Raw genomic sequence first — 19,139 nt, 5'->3', positions numbered from 1 at the left:
AAGAAGAGAGAATGATGGATAAGGCTATGACTTTTCATGAGTGAGGATTCAGATGTGTGAGTTATATCAAGCACTGATTCTGCAACACTTGCCTCTGGCAGATCTGAGGATTAATTGATTAGTCAGAGGTCTTAGAATTCTGTAGGAATCATTGCTCTGTATTGCAAAATCTCCCAGTAGCAATCAAACTTTGAGATATTTTCATCTCAGGTGAACTGCAAAAGGCATTTATTTCTATGCTATGCTTCTTGCATATATCTAGTTTTAAAAATCCAATTTATTAACCGTTTATGGGGTCTGGCACAAGGAATCAGGTGGTGCAAGTCAACTTCAGGAATCCCAGTATTAGTCCAGTAAAAAAATTTAAAAGAGAGAGAAAAGAGAATCACCACAGCTACTGCTACTACCTCCCATTATAATAAATAAAACTTGCGTGTATTATACTATTCCAAGAAAATTTAAAGTCATTTGTTTCATATTGATAGCAGAGAAATCTGACTAACTCAAACATGCTTTGTTAGTATAAATCATATGTGTGTGTTGAGGGGAAGGTAGTATGCTTACATAAACATGTACAATTTTCATTTGTGTGATAAATATAGTGAAAACACCTATGGAATACCCTATCTTTCTATTGTAACACTATGTTTTTGCCAGGATAGGGCCAATTCACATTTTCTCCAAAAGTGCTAAGGTTGTAAATTCTCTCAAAACTCTTTACTTTTAAAAATTATTAGCATTTATTACCATGGACTGACTCATTATGAAGCAATCACTTCCAAGTTCTTGTTCTTTTGTCAATAGTAATAACAAGTATACATATGGTAGAGGAAGTGGTGTTATTACCAACCAAATAATATCATTTGTAACAGAATCCTAACCATGGTTAATACAGAGGCCTGTTTATTACTTCTGCCAAGTAAAATGATCTTTCTTCTCAATAGAGACTGAGTAAGGATTGCAAGTGCACAAACCAGGGATTTTGCGAGCTTGTCACTTTTCTTCTAAACACTAACTGAAACCAACAGAATTTTGATTTTTGCTTTTCTATCAGGTTTATTCAGAATTATAAATAATACTCAACCAATTTCTCCTGCGGATGTAGTTTTAGTCAATCTTTTAGCTGGTATAAGAAAGAACAGAAGTCCTATAAGTAAAGCAACAGTTGAATCTGTAGCAAAACCAGGATACCTGAAAAAGGACAAAAAAAGTACATTAAAAATGTCATGAGAATTTGTATTACATAGTTACTGTTGTTTCCATGTATTTTCTTCTTCTCTCTCTCTCACTCTTTCAGAACCATGCATATGCTACTGACTTACTAGGCTAACATAGTTGACTCCCTTTTGATAAAACTTATGGATCAAATAAACAACTTTTTCTTTGTTATTTCTTTTAATTATGTTGGCAGAGAATTGAATAGACGTAATGATTGGACTGGAAAAAACTGTATAATTAATACATAACCTTCTACTGAATTGTGGCAAGGCATGGCTATTTCTAGTCTGCTAAAACTCTTTTGTCAATTGTGTAAAGGAATTGGTCTTGTTTTTCTAAGCTATAACATCTGCTGCTATGATTATAAACCCTAGCCACATTATTCAAATGAAATCAACCCGTTTAATACTTTGCATCCTATTAAACTCAACCAAGAATATTTAATAATTAGAATGACTTGTGAGATGCTCAGAAACGATCACTTTACAAATTAAGAATGATTCAGGAACAGATGGGGCCTGAGAATCACCAAGTCATTTCAGCAAATAAGACAGGTTCTCAAAAGTCTCAACAGTTAAGAAGCACCTGGAGATCAGAGATGAATAAAATGGGCATAAATAATTAGAAGTCAGTTTTTAAAGTCAGCAATATTTACCTAGTGAATTTTTGTAGTTTGACAAATATGTACACCCTAAACATTGCTTTGCTGCACTGTAGCTTAGTAATAAAAACATATTTCTCTCTGCCCTTTCTATTTATTTGAACAATCTAGTAAAAAATAAAAATCAGTTTGACAATTTTAATATGAAGCAGTCTCACCCCTAAAGATTTTTTTTACTTAACTGTTTGAGTTAAAAGGTACATTGGTATAAGTTGTTCAACAAACTTAACTAACATTTATTATTTTATTGTTCATTATTCAATTCCAAAAATAAATTTTGGATTTTTGTCAAATTAGGTCAGGCATCATGTAATCTGATTTTATTTTATGTGAAAAGACACATTGAATTCAGTCCAGGTTCAAACAGATGGAATGAAAACATTTGGTGGGAGCTTCAAATCTTGATAGAACATTCTAACTTTAGACATTCTAAATACCAAAAACTGCTCATTAAAAATACTATGTATACTTTAAATAAAATCAATCTATAAATACTGACATAATTTATTTTCAAAAGAATCTCTATAGCTATTAGTATTTTATGATGTTTGTTTTTACTTTAAGAACTAAGTTATGTCAGTTTTACAAAATACCAAGCTTGTCGAAATTTTATTTGCCTTGACAATTTACAACTGTAATTGATAATTTCATTTCTAGTTTCAAATCCCATTTTCTCCTAAATCTTTGTTTCTTTCCCTGTAGGTTTCTCTCAGAATTCCAGGTAACATGAGCAGCTGCCCATAGCAAATACGTGGCTTTTTTTTCTATTCAAACAAAACATCTCCCAAATTTCATTTCCCTCCTGTGAGGAACAGACATTAGAACACAATTATATTAAAGTTTCTAGTGGGATTTCTGACTGTTTTATTATTAGGTATTCTCTAATTTCATTTAGCCTTTACACATTGATGTTTAAAAAAGGTTTGTAATCTAGGGTGGCAGGAGTAAGGTTTTGAAATGTCAGAAGAATTTTCATCAAAGTATTAAATAATAACTTACTTTGGATAATTAAATGCTGTCTTTTGTTTAAATCTCTTCAAAATGAAGTTTACTCTGAGTGACACTGACACCTTAAAAGCAAAAACTGTGGGGCCAGAGAGATAGTACAGAGGGGAGGGCACCTGTCTTGCATGTGACCATCCTGGGTTTAATTCCCGGCATTCCATATGGTCCCCTGAACATTGCCAGGAGTGATACTTGAGCGTAGGTCCCAGAGTAAGCCCTGTGCAGTGCCAGGTGTGTCTCCACACTGATCTTCTGAAGCAAGTTACCACAGTGCTTTGGTGATTTTGTGTGGTCACTGGGGTCTCTTTCATGGTCCTGACAATTTCGACTCAAACACTGTACCTTACAAAAAAAAAAAATTGGCTATGCCGACATAATCAGAAACCTCTGATTCTGAAAAGAGAGGAATTTGTTCCAAGGGAGCAGAATATATCACCCAAACAATTTTGGTAGCTGCCCCCGATTATATGATTCTTGCTGGGGGGATGTGAGACAAGAGCTTGATTTCCCCCATGAAAGATAGATTGGGAACACAAATATTAAATCCAAAGTATTTATATTGACATGTAGGATGGTTCTTAATTTAGAAAATTATGCTAGTCTTCCTCCTCGCTTCACATGACTCAGCAATGACTGTTGGTATAGAAAACACCAAGGAGAAATTAACTCTGACCCACCTTCAATCATTAGCATTTAAATATCTTGTTATTTAATCATGAATTTCTTACCTATAAATTGGAAATTGATAAGGATATATATAGTGAGCTTGTGCAAGAATAAGCTTAAGTTTTAAAAAGAACAAACTATTAAGCCAAATAAACTATAGAACTAAAAAAGAATTAAGTTGGAAAAAAAATCACCTGATATGAGTTCTTATCAGGTAACAGATACTGAATGACATTAATTAGTAATAGTAAGTATTTTCCTTGTTCAAAAAAGTGACTTGTTCAAAACAGAAAGAAGAGATGGAATGGAAACCAAACAGTATAATCCTAAGTACCATGGAAAATGGTTTTTCTGCATGTTATATTTCTAAATTTATAATCGTGGAAAGAGCCAGGTATTAAAGAGCCAGATTTCCACTTACAGGGTATGGTGATGACCTTGTTCATGACCTTCCCTTAGATTAATTCCTTACCATTTTTCTCCATAAAATATTACAATTAAAATATATCTTTAAGGGAGAAAAGGAAGAAAAAAGTATCATACAATTTCTAAGTTATAGGTATTATTTAAGAGAAAAACAGAATAGAACACAAGAATAATTGAGAAACATAACATATAATGCTTACTCTGAAAAAAGCACAGACCAACCAGAAACAAATCCTGGATCTCGGCTAAACCACAGCACGGCCATGATAATGAAGAGGACCAACGTCACAATTTCTTGATACCTGTGGGAAAATTTGAATGCTTTATTCATTTTCTCAGTCAGGACATTTGTAGCAACTCCCTGAGCAATAGTCAGCTATAATCTTAGCAGAACACTGAACACTGAGGGACTGAAAGATAGTACAGCTGTAAGGTGCTTGCAGGATTCAATCCCTGGCATCCTATATGGTTCCCTGAGCAACATCAGGAGTAATTACTGAGTGCAGAGACAGAAGTGACCCCTGAGCATTGCTGGGTGTGACATGAAAGCTAAAAAAAATAAAACAAACAAACAAAAACACTGAAAAACTATAAGCTGAATGTTTTTTATTTGAGAGAATCAACAGAATAATCAATGAACTTTGCTCCTCCCTGTGTCTTTCAGTTTCTTTCAATTTTAGCAGGTATATTTTTGTTGGATAGGGTATTTTATTGTACTGTTAATTTTTAAAATGTTATAATATTTGTTTACCTTACAAATGTTGTAAATACAGCAGTGTTTTCTGCTTATTTGATTTTTGACAAACTTATTCAGTATGAGCAGTGGTGTGTGTGTGTGTGTGTGTGTGTGTGTGTGTGTGTGTGTGTATGCGCGAGCGCACGTGCGAGTGCATATAACTCTTACCTCATTGGCCCAAGTTTCTGATATTCTTGTTTAATTACATCAGCACAAGCTTTTTGTTTCACAGTTTTAGTCTTGCCACATTTAAACATCTCTTTAATACTGTAAAGAAATGAGTCCTGATTAAGCAAAGGATTCACTCTTTATCAAAAGTATTCCCTGTGAAGTTTATGAAATATAAATATCCCTGTTAATGAGAGAAATGTGAGCTCTCCACGTCTACCTTCATCTACTTACTTGATGACCCTCTTCTCTCTTTTATTTTTTACCTTGTTCAATCAATTTTTGGTGCTTACTTTTTGTTTCCTATTTTTTCATAATGGGCTGGAGTGATAGCACAGCAGGTAGGGCATTTGCCTTGCATGCGGCTGACCCGGGTTTGATTCCTCCATCCCTCTTGGAGAGCCCAGCAAGCTACTGACAGTATCCCGCCCGCACAGCAGAGCCTACAGGCTCCCTGTGGCTTATTAGATATACCAAAAACAGTAACAACAAGTCTCACATGGACATGTTACTGGTGCCCGCTCGAGCAAATCAATGAACAATGGGAAAACAGTGCTACAGTACTATTTTTCATAACATTATCTTTTTGAAATTCATTAATATCATTGAAATTTTGCCATGTACCACTCACTTTTAGTTTGAAAATTTATTGTGTACCTAATTGTCATATGTTTTAATATACTTATTATATGTCATTAATTGATGCTCATGTATACATTTATCTCACTTGTGATATACTATTCTATGTATGGGTGGGAAAGTTCTAGATATTATCTTAAGCATGCTATGTATATATATTGACATACATGAACATTGAAATATATGACTCATTATATTTTAGTAATTTTGTGAAATGCAAGAGATGGTTGTGACATCCATAAATTGCTAAAATATACTAAACTTGTGTTATATATTAGAGTAAGGAAGTTACATACAGTTTATCATGGACTTGGGAGAAAGTATAGTCTCTATTATAATTTTCTTTATTTTTCTTCACAACTATATTCTAAGAGCATCATTTAGATTGATGTTTCTCAAGTGGAAGCCATATGGCTTCTTATGGGCCATTCCCTCATCCCTAGGATATTCCAAAGGAACACAGGGAAATGTAGCACAATTGGGGGACCAAAACTGAGGCTAGACCACCACAATAATATGGGGAGGATGCACTGGAAAGAGACAAGGCCTAGAGTGGACCATGATCAGAAAGGAAAGGTTGAAAAATATTGTATTAGATAACCTTCCACCACATTTTCATTTGTAACTCTCTTTTCCTCTCTCTTTCTCTGTCTCTGTCTGTCTTTGCCTCTCTTGCCTCTCTCTTTTTCTCTCTCTCTTCCCTCTCTCTCTTTTTCCCTTTCTCTTCTCTCTCAATAACAGATAGACCTAGCAATGCTAAAGGCCTGAGATCATTCCCACTGATGGGTCTGCGGTGCTCAGGTCAGTGACGTTCATGACCCACAAGGACCATAATATGAAGTAGTTATTGTTATCTTTACACAAAGATATATTCTTTTTTGGTGTGTGGGAACACACCTGGCTTGTTCAGGGGTTACTACTGGCTCTGTACTCAGAAATAATTCCTGGAATACTTGGGGGACCATGTGGGATGCCAGGGATTGAACCAGAGTCACCTGCTTGCAAGACAAGTACCCTACTCACTGTACTATCACTTCTACTCCATACCCAATGATATATTCTGGTTTTTTTTTCCTGCAAGTTTGCAACCCAAACTTGTTCTCATTTTATTCCATTGAAGAAGCAGCACCTCCTCAATTCGGAAGTCATCCATTCTGCACATTTATAATCACATTTCAGCAGACATTTTAACCAATGAGCATAATTAGTTGGATGTTGCTGCACTTAAGATCAATGAGGTGATATTTAACTTACAGAGCCTCAATTCAATTACTGACTGGTACCGGTCTTGATATGTTATCTCTTGTCAGAAAATAAATACTACTAAAACAAGAAACCAATCCACGGACCACCCTGATAAGTACCTGAATAGAAATGTAAAATTAGACACAGAGGTGGTTTTTCTTAAAATAAATAAACAAATAAATAAAACACTGTTTTCCATCCAGTGTATAACTGTATGTTATCACTGCAGTTCAGGATAATAAATAGTTAAAGTCAAAAGCCAAATTGGTTTTGCTACAAATGAAGGTTAATGCCTTCACAAAGGAACTGATGAAGCATATGACAATGTATCAACCTCCCCATTTAAATGAGTTCAGTGGCAATGATAGATGAGCTTCTCTCCTCAAGAATCCTGGGGTCATTTATAATAGGTGAGTTAACTATGTTAACAGTCAACACACTAATCAGAATGTATGGTAGTCTGCTAGGAGAGTGGCTGATTGTTCCTGTTTGTCAATGTAAAACCTCTGGAGGTGAACACCCTAGTCGACTGAAAGGGACTCTGAGAAATTAGAGGAAGCAAGAAGCTATGTGGTATCTCACCATTAGTGGACAACAAGGGCAATGTTTAAACATGACACTGATCGTGATTAATGGACTCTGTCTAATGTATGCACCTCCACAGGCTTGTTTTCGTCAGAGAGTGAACATTCCAGTGCAACTGCCTTTTACTTTCTTTACTTCTCCTTCTAACCTGGTTGTGAGACATTTCCAGATTATGACAATGGTCGCATATTTTATAAGGTCATTTTATGTCACAACAAAGAATGAAATAGCGGTGGGTTTGTGAGTGGACGTTTTGTTCATCATTTGGGATTCTTGTCCCTGAATCCTGTATCGCTACCTGTAAGGTTTGAATAGACCCCCATAGGCTTGGATTTCCAGGAAGGGACACTTAGTATGCAGCTGGTCTCTCCCTGCTGATGCCCACCTGCTGAAGTCAGTGACATTACACACATTTGCTTCAGCAGGAGCCCTGCCACATGCTGATTCCACAATCTGGACAGATAGATTTTTTTTTAAAAAAATCATCATTACTATCTCTTCACTACTAAGAAAATCGTGGCAGTTCTGGAGAAAAACCAGGAAGAGGAATGCAATGATAACAGTATTATTCCTTAGGTGACTAAGCTTGGAAAAAATGTGGGCATAGGCATGGAACAGCACTTGATTGCAGTGTTTTGCTTTTCAGAAGTGCAAATTGCTTACTTTGTTCTCACTTACTTGGTGGATAACATGCTATTTCACTCACTAGGTCATGGAAATTATTTGAAAATAATCCTATAAAGTAAATTAAAAATGTTTTGTGGGGGAACAAAAAAATCCACCCAGAATTGAAAATACAGTCTTTTCTTCCCTTTTTAGAATGCTATTATATATGTTGAATATATAACCTGCACTTTAGATTTTTTTCCTGAGGAGCCCTTCATAATTTTAAATGCTGCCATGTAAGTCACTTGTCATGTTGCTTACCATGATACTTATGAGCCATTAACTTCAGTAGCAGTAATATTTTCAAATTATCCTGGATACATATTTTTGATCTTTCGGTGCCATTTACTGGTCAGCATTTTTTCCTCTTACATTGAATGAGCTTACCTTCTGTGAGCTCAATATGTGCTAAAATTACAGTATTATATATGCTTTGACTGATCTTTGAGTTAAAGTATATCATTTTACTGATGAAGACTCTGAATTTGAGAAGTAATCAGTAAATCTAAAGTCTGGCTTGGGAAACCAGATATTTTCCTCAGGTCTAGTGAGCAATCATCCAACATCATTTCTAAAGAATACAGAAACCTTAATTCTATTTTTTCCAGTACATGTAAATATTGGTATTAATCTGAATCTGGAAAACCTGCATGGCGTACTCTTAAGTCGCTCAAGGACTTGAGGGAATCTCCGTAGTAAACCAAGGGGGGGAAGGGGAAACTCCTAAAATTTACTTCATTAACCTCTATTGGATCCTCATTATTATCAGCTCCTTATGCCAGTCTGACCTACAATTGCCTTATTATCTTAGAGTTTTAAATAGACTGGGATTATCTTTTTTTCTATTTTCATAATCAATGCCAGTTTTGTAGAGAAAGAAATGTGGAAATTCATCAAAAGTACTGGCTAATGAATTGAGAATTTGGAACTTTAAAATATTTATTAGTTTAACATGGAGTATTTACTTACTTGAAACCTAGGAAAAGCCACTGAAGCCAAATCCAGGATAGGATTAGAATAATTATAGCAGCTGGAAAGGAAAGCACGAACCATGATCCAAAGTTGATGCATTGGCAGTCAGGGTAGCGTCTGAAAGACAATATGGAAAAGTTTACAGGAGTTGTACAAATGGAATTCTCACTGATGAGTGTTGGGAAGCAGCCATTCATATATCCCATGCCACCATCCAAGCAGGCATATATGAGCGTATTTACCACCAATCAGGAGACAAATATGGGATGATATACAGTTTATTGAATATACTGTTAGACACTGTGTCTCTTGTTTTGATTCTATAAGCTCATAATTATTACTGCTTCCAACAGAAGCAAGGAAATGTGAATATGTTATAATTTTTATTTTCTCAATTCAACCTATAAGAAAGTATTTATGCAAAAACCCAGCTCAATAGCTGACATACATGAAACACACAAAAAATAGGTATAGATGGGTCTGTGTGGTTTTGGTTTTGGTTTTGGGGTCATGTCTGGCTATGTTCAGGTCTTACTTCTGGTTTCATACTCGTGGTACCTGGGTTGACTGAGTGTGAGGCAAGCACCCTATCTTCTGTATTACCTCTCCCACCTGGATCTGTGTTTGTAATTAATATTTAAATTATAAATATATGAGAAAAGAAAGACTAAGAAAAAGTAGATAAAGTTTATCTCAATGGACCATGATCATTTGTCATTGGTAGCTTACAATGACCTTATGCATTGGGCATTAGGCATTGTGATTTGCCTCAAGTTTTCTATCCTAGCTCTTCTACTCCAGAGCAATGGCATCCATCTTACCAGACACATGCCAGCCATTTCTTTTTAGAATTAGACAGTTCTTAGACAAATTTTAAAAATTCTGGACCAGAGGGAAATAATTTAAAATTCTGAATGGGAAAAATACACATTTACTTAAGTTGATATTTGTCATGGTCACACGGTCACGGTCCTCCCGTTGTTCATTGATTTGCTCAAGCGGGCCCAGTAACGGCTCCATCGTGAGACTTGTTGTTACTATGTTTGGCATATTGAATACATCATGGGTAGCTAGCCAGGCTTTGCCATACAGGCGAGATACTTTCGGTAGCTTGCCGGGCTCTCTGAGAGGGGCGGAGGAATCGAACTCGGGTTGACCATGTTGGCTGCATGCAAGGCAAACACCCTACTCTGTGCTATCACTCCAGCCCAAGTTGATATTTGTCACTTATATAAAATAAAACACCAACTTAATTTTTCCCAGCTGTTTTTACTTTTTGATCCACATAATCACAGAATAGCAACTAAAAACAATTTTTGACAATCTATGTCAAAATGCAGTATACATTTTGGATAAATACTCATATAGTTACATATTTTGTGACTGTGTATAGAAAACTAGAAATTTCATAAATAAATATTTTACTATTTCTCTTTTCTTGGCATAGTAACATGCCAAAAGAGTTGGGGATCTGAAAAGTAGAGGAAACATACAAAAAGTGATGACAACACTATTAATATATTTAATAATTACAGAGGTGTTTACAGAAATTATAAGTTCTACTTAAATAATATCATATATTTTTATATCTAAAATATTTTGTGCTATATAAATCAACCTAAGCAAAATGTATATTTTGTGTAATGCTCTTTCTTTTTTAGAACTATTTCTAGGTAACATAAATACTTAAAAAGGCAAAGCAATGCTCATTAAGATTTTAGATTGCTAATGTTTTCAACAATTTCAATCAATTGACAAATGATCATGGTCCATTGAGATAACTTTTATCTATTTTGAGTTTATAAAGAGTTATTAATTTCCTTGGGTCCTAGAATTCTGATTGGGACTTGAAGATTTGGGACCCAAAACCAAAAAGAAAAACACAGTTAAACTCTGTTACTTCATTTTTTATTTGAATAATAGAGAAATATAGAAACAATTGCACGGGTCTATGACCTACATGATCATAAGCTTTACATTTATGTTTTGGGTGAACGTTTTTAATGATAATAAAATAAAAGAGGTTACCTTTGCACTGGTATTTCATTTATATTTGCTTATACCCTACAAAATGAAATGACGAATATCTATTTAAACATGTATTTCTCCCATTATTAAATATGTTAAATACATCTAAGTCTGATTTTTAAAAAATTTCTTTCTTCCATATTAAACAGATTTCTGGGTTATGTGAAACCGTGTACCAGGTACTTTCCTAATCAATGGGAATATAGTGGTGAATGGGCTGGAGCAATAGCACAGCGGGTAGGGCGTTTGCCTTGCACGCAGCCAACATGGCCGACCTGAGTTCAATTCCTCCGCCCCTCTCAGAGAGCCCAGCAAGCTACTGAGAGTATCTCGCCCGCTCGGCAGAGACTGGCAAGCTATCCGTGACCTATTCAATGTGCCAAACACAGTAACAACAAATCTCATGATGGAGACGTTACTGGGCCCACTTGAGCAAATCAATGAACAACGGGAGGACCGTGACCGTGAATAGTGGTGAATTACATGAACATAGTCCATGCTCTCATAAAGTTTACATTTATGTAAGGAATATATCAATTAATAGGCATATAACAAATCACAGGATAAAACAGAATAATGTAACAAAAGTTATTGGGGGGAGGGAAGAGAGATAGTATATCAAGTAAAGTGTTTACTTTGCATCTAGCCAAGCTGGGTTTGATCCTCTGCACTACACATGATACTCTGAGCCCCACCAGGAGTGATTCCTAAGCAGAGATCCTGGTGAAAGCCCTAAGAACAGGTGACCCAAAAAAAACCCCACAAAAATTATTGGTAGTATAGAGTAGTAGTAGAGTAGTAGTATATTACATAATTTCATTAATAAAAATTATATTTGAGTTGAGCTTTAAATGCTAAAGAGGAGTCAGTCTTGCAAACACCTAGGAAATAGTGTTTCATACAATGGAGGTTACAAGTACAAAGGCTTTGAAATAGGTATGAGTTATAAATGTGTGAGAATTAGAAAGGATGCCAGTGTGGTTTGATGTAGTAAACTAAATATACAGGAACATCAAATCAACCCAAGAAGCAACCAACAGAAATCAAAGAAGATATAATCTAACAGATCATCAAAAGGTGTTTAGATTGTAGTAGAAGTAATCAAAGCATGGGAAGCAAAATAATCTAATTTAAAATTTAGGTAGATCTGTGATTTACATTGACTAGGTTAGTAAGGTAGTTTCTAACATTTGAAGGCAACATGAGTGGAAAGAATCCAAACAATGTTAATCAGAGTTCTAAGATGATTCAGAAGTTTCTGCCCCTGGTATTTATTTATGCCTTATATGATTCTCTCACCTCCCTTTTTTTTAACAAAGAGATATTATGACTATGATACTTAAGCCCTGGGATTAGGTTCGTTGATGAGGATTTTTTCAGAGAAAATCAAGTCCCCATTATTTGATTTTGAGTTAAATTAAAAGAGAGATTATGGTGGATGGGGTCTAACTTAATCAGAGCACATTTCCTACTGGTATAAAAAAATAAGATTCCATATTATCACAGCAAGAGCCATGTAACAAAAATCTAGCTGAGAGTGACTATGCGCAAATAATACACAATACAATGAACACCTCAATCATTGAACAATAGGCAACTAACTTTTGTCAACAATCTGACAGAGGTCCCTCAAAGAGATTGCAAGTTCCAACTGACATCTTGAATTCAGTCTGGGGAGATCCTGAGCAAGAGACTGAACTAACTTATACCTAGGCTCCTGACCTAGCACAAAAATTTTTCAATAATGGAATAGTGCAGCTTTACTCTAATAAATTGATTACAGTTTTTTTAAAAAGGAAAGGAAAGGTCACACAGGGAAATCTGTTTGGAGATAAGGTTTTGTGGAGGATTATTGCTGCATAGCACAATGGTAGGGCATTTACCTTGCGCACAGCCAGCCTGGCCGAGCCAGGTTCGATTCCTCCGCCCCTCTTGGAAAGCCTGGCAAGCTACCGAGTGTATTCAATATGCAAAACACAGTAACAAGAAGTCTCACAATGGAGACGTTATTGGGCCCGCTCGAGCAAAATTGCTGCATAGAGAAGGGAGTAAGATAAATTTCATCTTAAGTGAAAATTTTATTTTAAATAAGATTGGTAGTAGTGAAGAAATAGGAGATGCAATAAATTTTAAATAGATTTGGGATAAAATTTGGGAAGTGGGGCAAATGTGCCATTTCTTGAGATGAAGTCAGAGGGAAAAACATGTTGGCAGAAGTGGTAGGTTAATAATGTTGTTGTGAATTTGTTAGTTAGAGATGCCCACTGTTTTTCAACTGGCCAAGTTGAATAAGCAGTTAAATAAATGTGTCTGAAACTGAAAGAAGAGAAAGAAACCCAGAAGTATAAAAATTAGTAGTTGCTAACTCATGGGTGGTATTAAAAAGCATGAAATTTGGTGTGATAATTTTGGAAGTAAACAGAAACTGAAGGACCTGAGAATATACATGCCCTAAATCCTTCTAAGTGTTTAGAGGTCAGACAGAGGGGTAGGGAGAGAAGATGAGCAAAGCATGATTAATTCTAATGAACATTCAGAACAGAATAAATTATATTTTCATATTAAATAGGAAGACAATGTCTCAAAAGGTTACATAAATTACCCAAGGTCAAATATAATATAATCAAGCTGGATTTTCAACCGAAGAGTGTTGAAAGCATAACCCCTTTTCATTAAAGATCACTATCCTCAATTTCAGTTGACAAACTAGACAATTCCATATGTATTGTCAAATATAAATAAGCCAACAAAAACAAGTTCAGAACTATATGCATAGTTATTTACATACATTTCTTTATAATGGAAACCATAAAGAAATACCTTGACCTAAACAATACATGCATGGCAGTGTTGACACTTAGAAAGATAGTGTTGTTATTGTACAAAATGAAGTACCAATTAAGTAAAGTAAGTAATTACATACATAGAAATGGTCTTATAATAAAGAAGGTCATTGAGGAAATTTATAGACTTGTAACAAATTTTGACCATTAAGAACACTATAAGCTAGTGCCCACAGAGATTACAGTCCTTTTGGTACGTACGGTGATTAATTTTGAGTCAAATCTATTGTTTCAGTCTTGAATTTGGTGCTCCCAGTGGTTTCATTTAAAATATTTACTTGCAATTCACTATCCAGGTTTAGGTTTCTAGTATTAACCGCAAAAAAAAAAAAAATAGCAGCGATGTCTAAAGTTACTGACAAGATCCGATGGACCCAATCCTTTGCTAAGATAAACAAGTGTTGTTCTATTTAATTCTCATATTAACAAGTTCTAAAATTTCCCCCATTTACAGATGAATAGAACAGATGCTAGTAGAAGTTGATATATGGTAGGAATAAGATCTGGAGCCCAAACCCTGAAACACCCGAATTCCATTTCTAGTATTTGCTAAACAGTCTCTTTCTTCTTTTTCATTCCTTTTCTTTTCCTTTCTTTTCTTTTCTTTTCTTTTCTTTTCTTTTCTTTTCTTTTCTTTTCTTTTCTTGTCTTGTCTTTATCTTTCATTTTTTTCTCTTCTTCTTTTAAAAAAAATTTTGGCCACACCAGGCTGTACTCATGGATCACTCAATGGTGTTTTGTTTATTTGTTTGTTTGTTTGTCTTTGCGGGGCAGGGACGAGGGTGGTGGGAGACGGGGCAAATGTGGTACTCGTGACTGAACTGGGATCGACCACATACAAGGTAAGAATTTTAAGCTCTACACTGTCTCTCCATCCCCTGACAGAGTTTCTTTCTAGGAAATTTTTATTTCTCAGATCTAAAAAGATAAATTGTGATGATTTTTAATGGTAGCTATTGTTGGGTAAATTGTCTACCTTTTCCCGCTAATAAGCAGAGAGAGGTTAGAGAAGCAGGCATTAAATTTAAGATGCCTATAAACACATTTATCTTATCATTGCTTGGTGTGTGAACCTATAGACATCGCAATTTAACACATAATTAGTGAAAGGGACTGGGCTGATCATTTGATAATAGAATTCCCTTCCAGTCTACTTGCATACCACATTTTTTTCACAGCTAACACCCACAAACCAAATAGTATATTCTGATAATCAGCAGGCTATGAAAATTTATCTTTGATGACTCCCATTCTTAATCTAATTGACTTCTTAGAGGAAGTTTAACTGTTTCCCATTGTTTGCTGTATCAAAATTATTTTGCTGTGAATGAAAGCAGTAATCATCCCTAATAATGATTCACCTAAGAGCATTATTTTACTGTCAAAAGATTATTTGATTATTTAAAAGAACAATAAGCATTTATTTACTTTTAATGTCTTTATTTATTTGTTTTTGTTTGTTTAGAGAACACAACTGGCAGTGCTGAGAGCTTACTGTCAGGAACTGCTCCTGGTAGTGTTCAGGGAACATATTATGAGCTGCCAGGATTCAAACATGGGTAAAAGCATGCAAGGTAAGTGCCTTACTCACTGTCTATATCTCTAGCTTCATTTATATCTTGGTACAATTAATCTTAATGGATGTTTATTAATCACCCACCTGTGGCTCTATGCCTAAAGATAATACAATGATTCATTCAGCCTTCATATGTTTGCAATCATCAGTGAAAGTGATTGTATGGGTATGTGTATGTGTATAACAGCAGTTTATAAAAATGTGAATATAGCAATGAAATTAGTAAATATGTCTTCCGGTAGGATATTGGAATGGCTATTTAGAAGTACATGTAAAAAGTTTAAAATGATTTTAAGCTTTATACATATACTTATGCGTAAGTATATGTATAAAGAGAATGAATTAGAAAGTCTTAAGAATCAGAGTGGGAAGAAATGGGTTAATTTCAGTGTTAAGTCAGTGTGAAAAGGAAACAATTGAGTAATGACTGGAAGTATGTATCAGTTAAGGATAAGAGTCGGGTACAGAGCATTGAGTACATAAGAGTTATCTAATGGAGGAATCAATAAAAATCTCAGTGAACCTGTAAGATTGTTGTAGGAGATAGCCAACCAATGAATATTCCCAAAGTGGCCCATTCTGTAGTTTAGTTAAAAATAATAGGTAATTAATTATAGAGTTAGAGTTTATATGCCTCTGATATCAGATTTGAAACTTACAAATATAAAATGCTTAATCACTTCATTTAATCACTTAACTTCCCGTTAGTCGTCGATTTGCTCGAGCGGGCGCCAGTAACGTCTCCATTTGTCCCTGTCGCGTGCTAGTGTAGCCCAATGGCATCTGTTCGCTCCGGGAACATGAAGGGCCTCAAACCGATCGTTCATGATCTTGACGAAAAAGTCTGACCATCTGGTAGGTGAGCGGCCACGCGGTCTTTTGACATCCCGTGGAATCCAATCAGTAACAGCTCTAGTCCAGCGGTCGTCTTTAAATCTCATTACGTGACCAGCCCATCTGATTTTCGACACCTTGGCAAACGAGACAGCGTCCCTGATTCTTGATCATCAACGGATGTCAGAATTCTGGATTCTTTCTCTCATTTGAGTGAAACGTGATATTCCAAGCATAGCTCTTTCAATTCCTCTTTGGGAGACCCGAATAGCAATCTCATCCTGTTTGCGTAGGGCCCAGGTCTCTGAGGCATATGTTAATGCAGGAAGAACAGTGGAATCAAAGAGATGTGCCCGGAGCCGGAGGTTCTTCGTCCTCTTAGCTATTTCTTTGATGTTCTTGAAGGCGTTCCAAGCCGCTCTCTTCCTCCTGCGCAGCTCAGGTGCCAGGTCATTTGTCATGTTGACCTCTCGACCTAGGTACACATAGCTGTTGCATTCGGAGATGGTCGTTCCATTGAGAGCGAATGGGGCGTCAGGAACAAGGCTGTTTCTCATAAACATTGTCTTCATAAGATTCAGCTGTAGTCCTACCTTTCCACACTCATGGTCAAAGTCGGCCAGCATTTGTGCCGCTTGGCTGATGTTTGGTGTTATTAAAACAATGTCATCAGCAAAGCGGAGGTGGTGTAGTTGCCGACCATCTATCTTCACTCCCATGTTTTCCCATTCCAGTCGTCGCATGATGTTCTCGAGGGTGGCACTGAAGAGTTTCGGTGAAATGGTATCACCCTGCCGCACCCCTCTCTTGACATCAACGATCACTTCTTTGTAGAATGGTGAGATCCTGGTAGTGAATCCGCAATACAGCTCACGGAGGATCCTGATGTATTGGGCTTGAATGCCCTGATTGGCTAGGGCTTCAATGACTGCTTCCGTCTCAACAGAATCAAAGGCCTTCTTTAAATCAATGAACGTTAAACAGAGCGGCATCTTGAACTCCCGAGAAACCTCAATGAGCTTGGTTAACGTGTGGATATGGTCGATGGTGCTGAATCCTTTGCGGAACCCTGCTTGCTCTCATGGTTGTCCTTCATCTAGTGTTCTGCCAATCCTGTTTAGGATGACTCGAGTGAACAACTTGTAGATGACAGACAATAGGCAGATCGGGCGATAGTTGCCAATGTCATGGATGTCTCCCTTCTTGAACAGTAGTACAGTCCTGCTGGTTTTCCATTGGGACGGAACCTTGCATTCAGACAGGTAGCGAGTGAAGAGCTGAGCCAGTGTATTGATGAGTACTGACGGCAGGTTCTTCAGGTGTTCAGGTCTGACCTTGTCTGGGCCGGGTGTTGTTTGTTTCTTTACCGACGAAATGGCGTGTCGGATTTGGGAAGGGAGAACATTGGGAACGACATATCCATCCTGTGGAATTTGGTATGTCGACAAGTGGACACTACTTCCACTACCGAGCCGTCGCCACACTCCAGGATGCTTTCCGGACCCACGCGGCCGCAAGCGGCCGCGCTACACATCATAAGACACTAAATACTCATCTTCTGGAATTGTCGTACCATATTTGATAGGGTTCAAATATGGTAACACCTACAAGGGTGATTAGAGGTCACCCCAAAAGCCTCTATCCCTCTCGGAAAGACTGGCAAGCTACCGAGAGTATTCCGCCCGCACGGAAGAGCCTGGCAAGCTATCCGCTGTGTATTCGATATGCCAAAACCAGTAACTACAACTGTTCTCATTCACCTCATAAAATGCTTATTCATTTTTAAACATATCTTTAGTGAGGCACCATGACTTACAAAATTATTCATAGTTGAATCTCAAATATACAATTTATCAATACATGTCCCAACACCAATGTCAACTTTGCTCTACCAGTGACCTCAGTTTCCCTCTAGTCCCCCAGCCTGCTTCCTTGACAGTCACATTTTTGGGGGGGGTCACACCTGGCGATGCAAGGGGTTACTCCTGGCTCTGCACTCAGGAGTTACTCCTGGTGGTGCTCAGGGGACTATATGGGATGCTGGGAATTGAACCCGGGTCGGCCACTGCAAGGCAAACGCCCTACGCACTGTGCTATCTCTCCAGCCCCGACAGGCACATTTTTAAGTTTGGTGATTAGAGTTTGAATCTTATGCTTTCAGTTGTGTTGTTTCTATTGTTCAAATATATAGAGTTTAACACCTCTGCCTCACTAGTGTATTCCGGCCCTTGCCCCCTCTTCCTGTTTCCTTCTCTTCATCTCTTTTTATTCCCCCCACTCTTATATATATTTTATATCCCAATCCTCAGTTTTATATCCAGGACAAGGGAAAGCAAGGCATCAAAGGGGCAATACCCAGATTATCCTGGGACCTGGAATATAGAACAGAGTGTCCATTCTTGATTTCAATAAGACAATTAGCCTAGAAGCATTATTTTTAGCATGACTTTGAAGTTTGCCTTTCAAGCTATACCTATACTAATGACCCAAAATAGTTAGACTAACTAGTCACAAACACAGCTTTGGAGATATTTCAAAGAATATTTAATATGTATGTATAGTTATGTTTTATTTAAAATGTGGATATGAATAGAGATGCATTCCTTCTAAAATTATAAAAGAGGCAAACATTTTAATAGAATTTGGTCAGCAGAGCACCTGAATGTGGTTTATGAGGCAAAGAGGCTGTAGAGTAGAAGGACAATAAACTCAGGTCATCTGTAATCTTTCCATGTCCACAGGCCTGGGATCATCACTTCAACTCTGAGTCTCATCGCAGTTTACTTGTCTGTGAAGTGAGGAAGACATCCACAGGACTCAAAATTTTCTCTGTTCACACCTTCTTCTCCCTCATATTACTCAGGAGGATAT

General features: G+C 36.7%; 1 protein-coding gene across 1 annotated transcript in view; it reads right to left on the bottom strand.

Moving 5' to 3' along the window:
* Window positions 1-19,139, bottom strand: part of SLC13A1 (solute carrier family 13 member 1) — a 91,112-nt gene that overhangs the window by 19,334 nt on the left and 52,639 nt on the right. Inside the window, exons 8-11 of the mRNA XM_056118568.1 lie at window positions 8,985-9,104; window positions 4,881-4,979; window positions 4,177-4,278; window positions 1,085-1,191 (exon numbers count right to left, since the gene is read on the bottom strand). Coding sequence (XP_055974543.1) covers window positions 1,085-1,191; window positions 4,177-4,278; window positions 4,881-4,979; window positions 8,985-9,104 — 428 coding nt within the window. The remainder of the gene's footprint in view (window positions 1-1,084; window positions 1,192-4,176; window positions 4,279-4,880; window positions 4,980-8,984; window positions 9,105-19,139) is intronic.

The sequence above is a fragment of the Sorex fumeus genome, unplaced genomic scaffold, assembly GCF_029834395.1.
Source record: "Sorex fumeus unplaced genomic scaffold, SorFum_2.1 ptg000037l, whole genome shotgun sequence".
Lineage (NCBI taxonomy): Eukaryota > Metazoa > Chordata > Mammalia > Eulipotyphla > Soricidae > Sorex > Sorex fumeus.
This window is presented reverse-complemented; position numbering and strand designations above follow the sequence as displayed.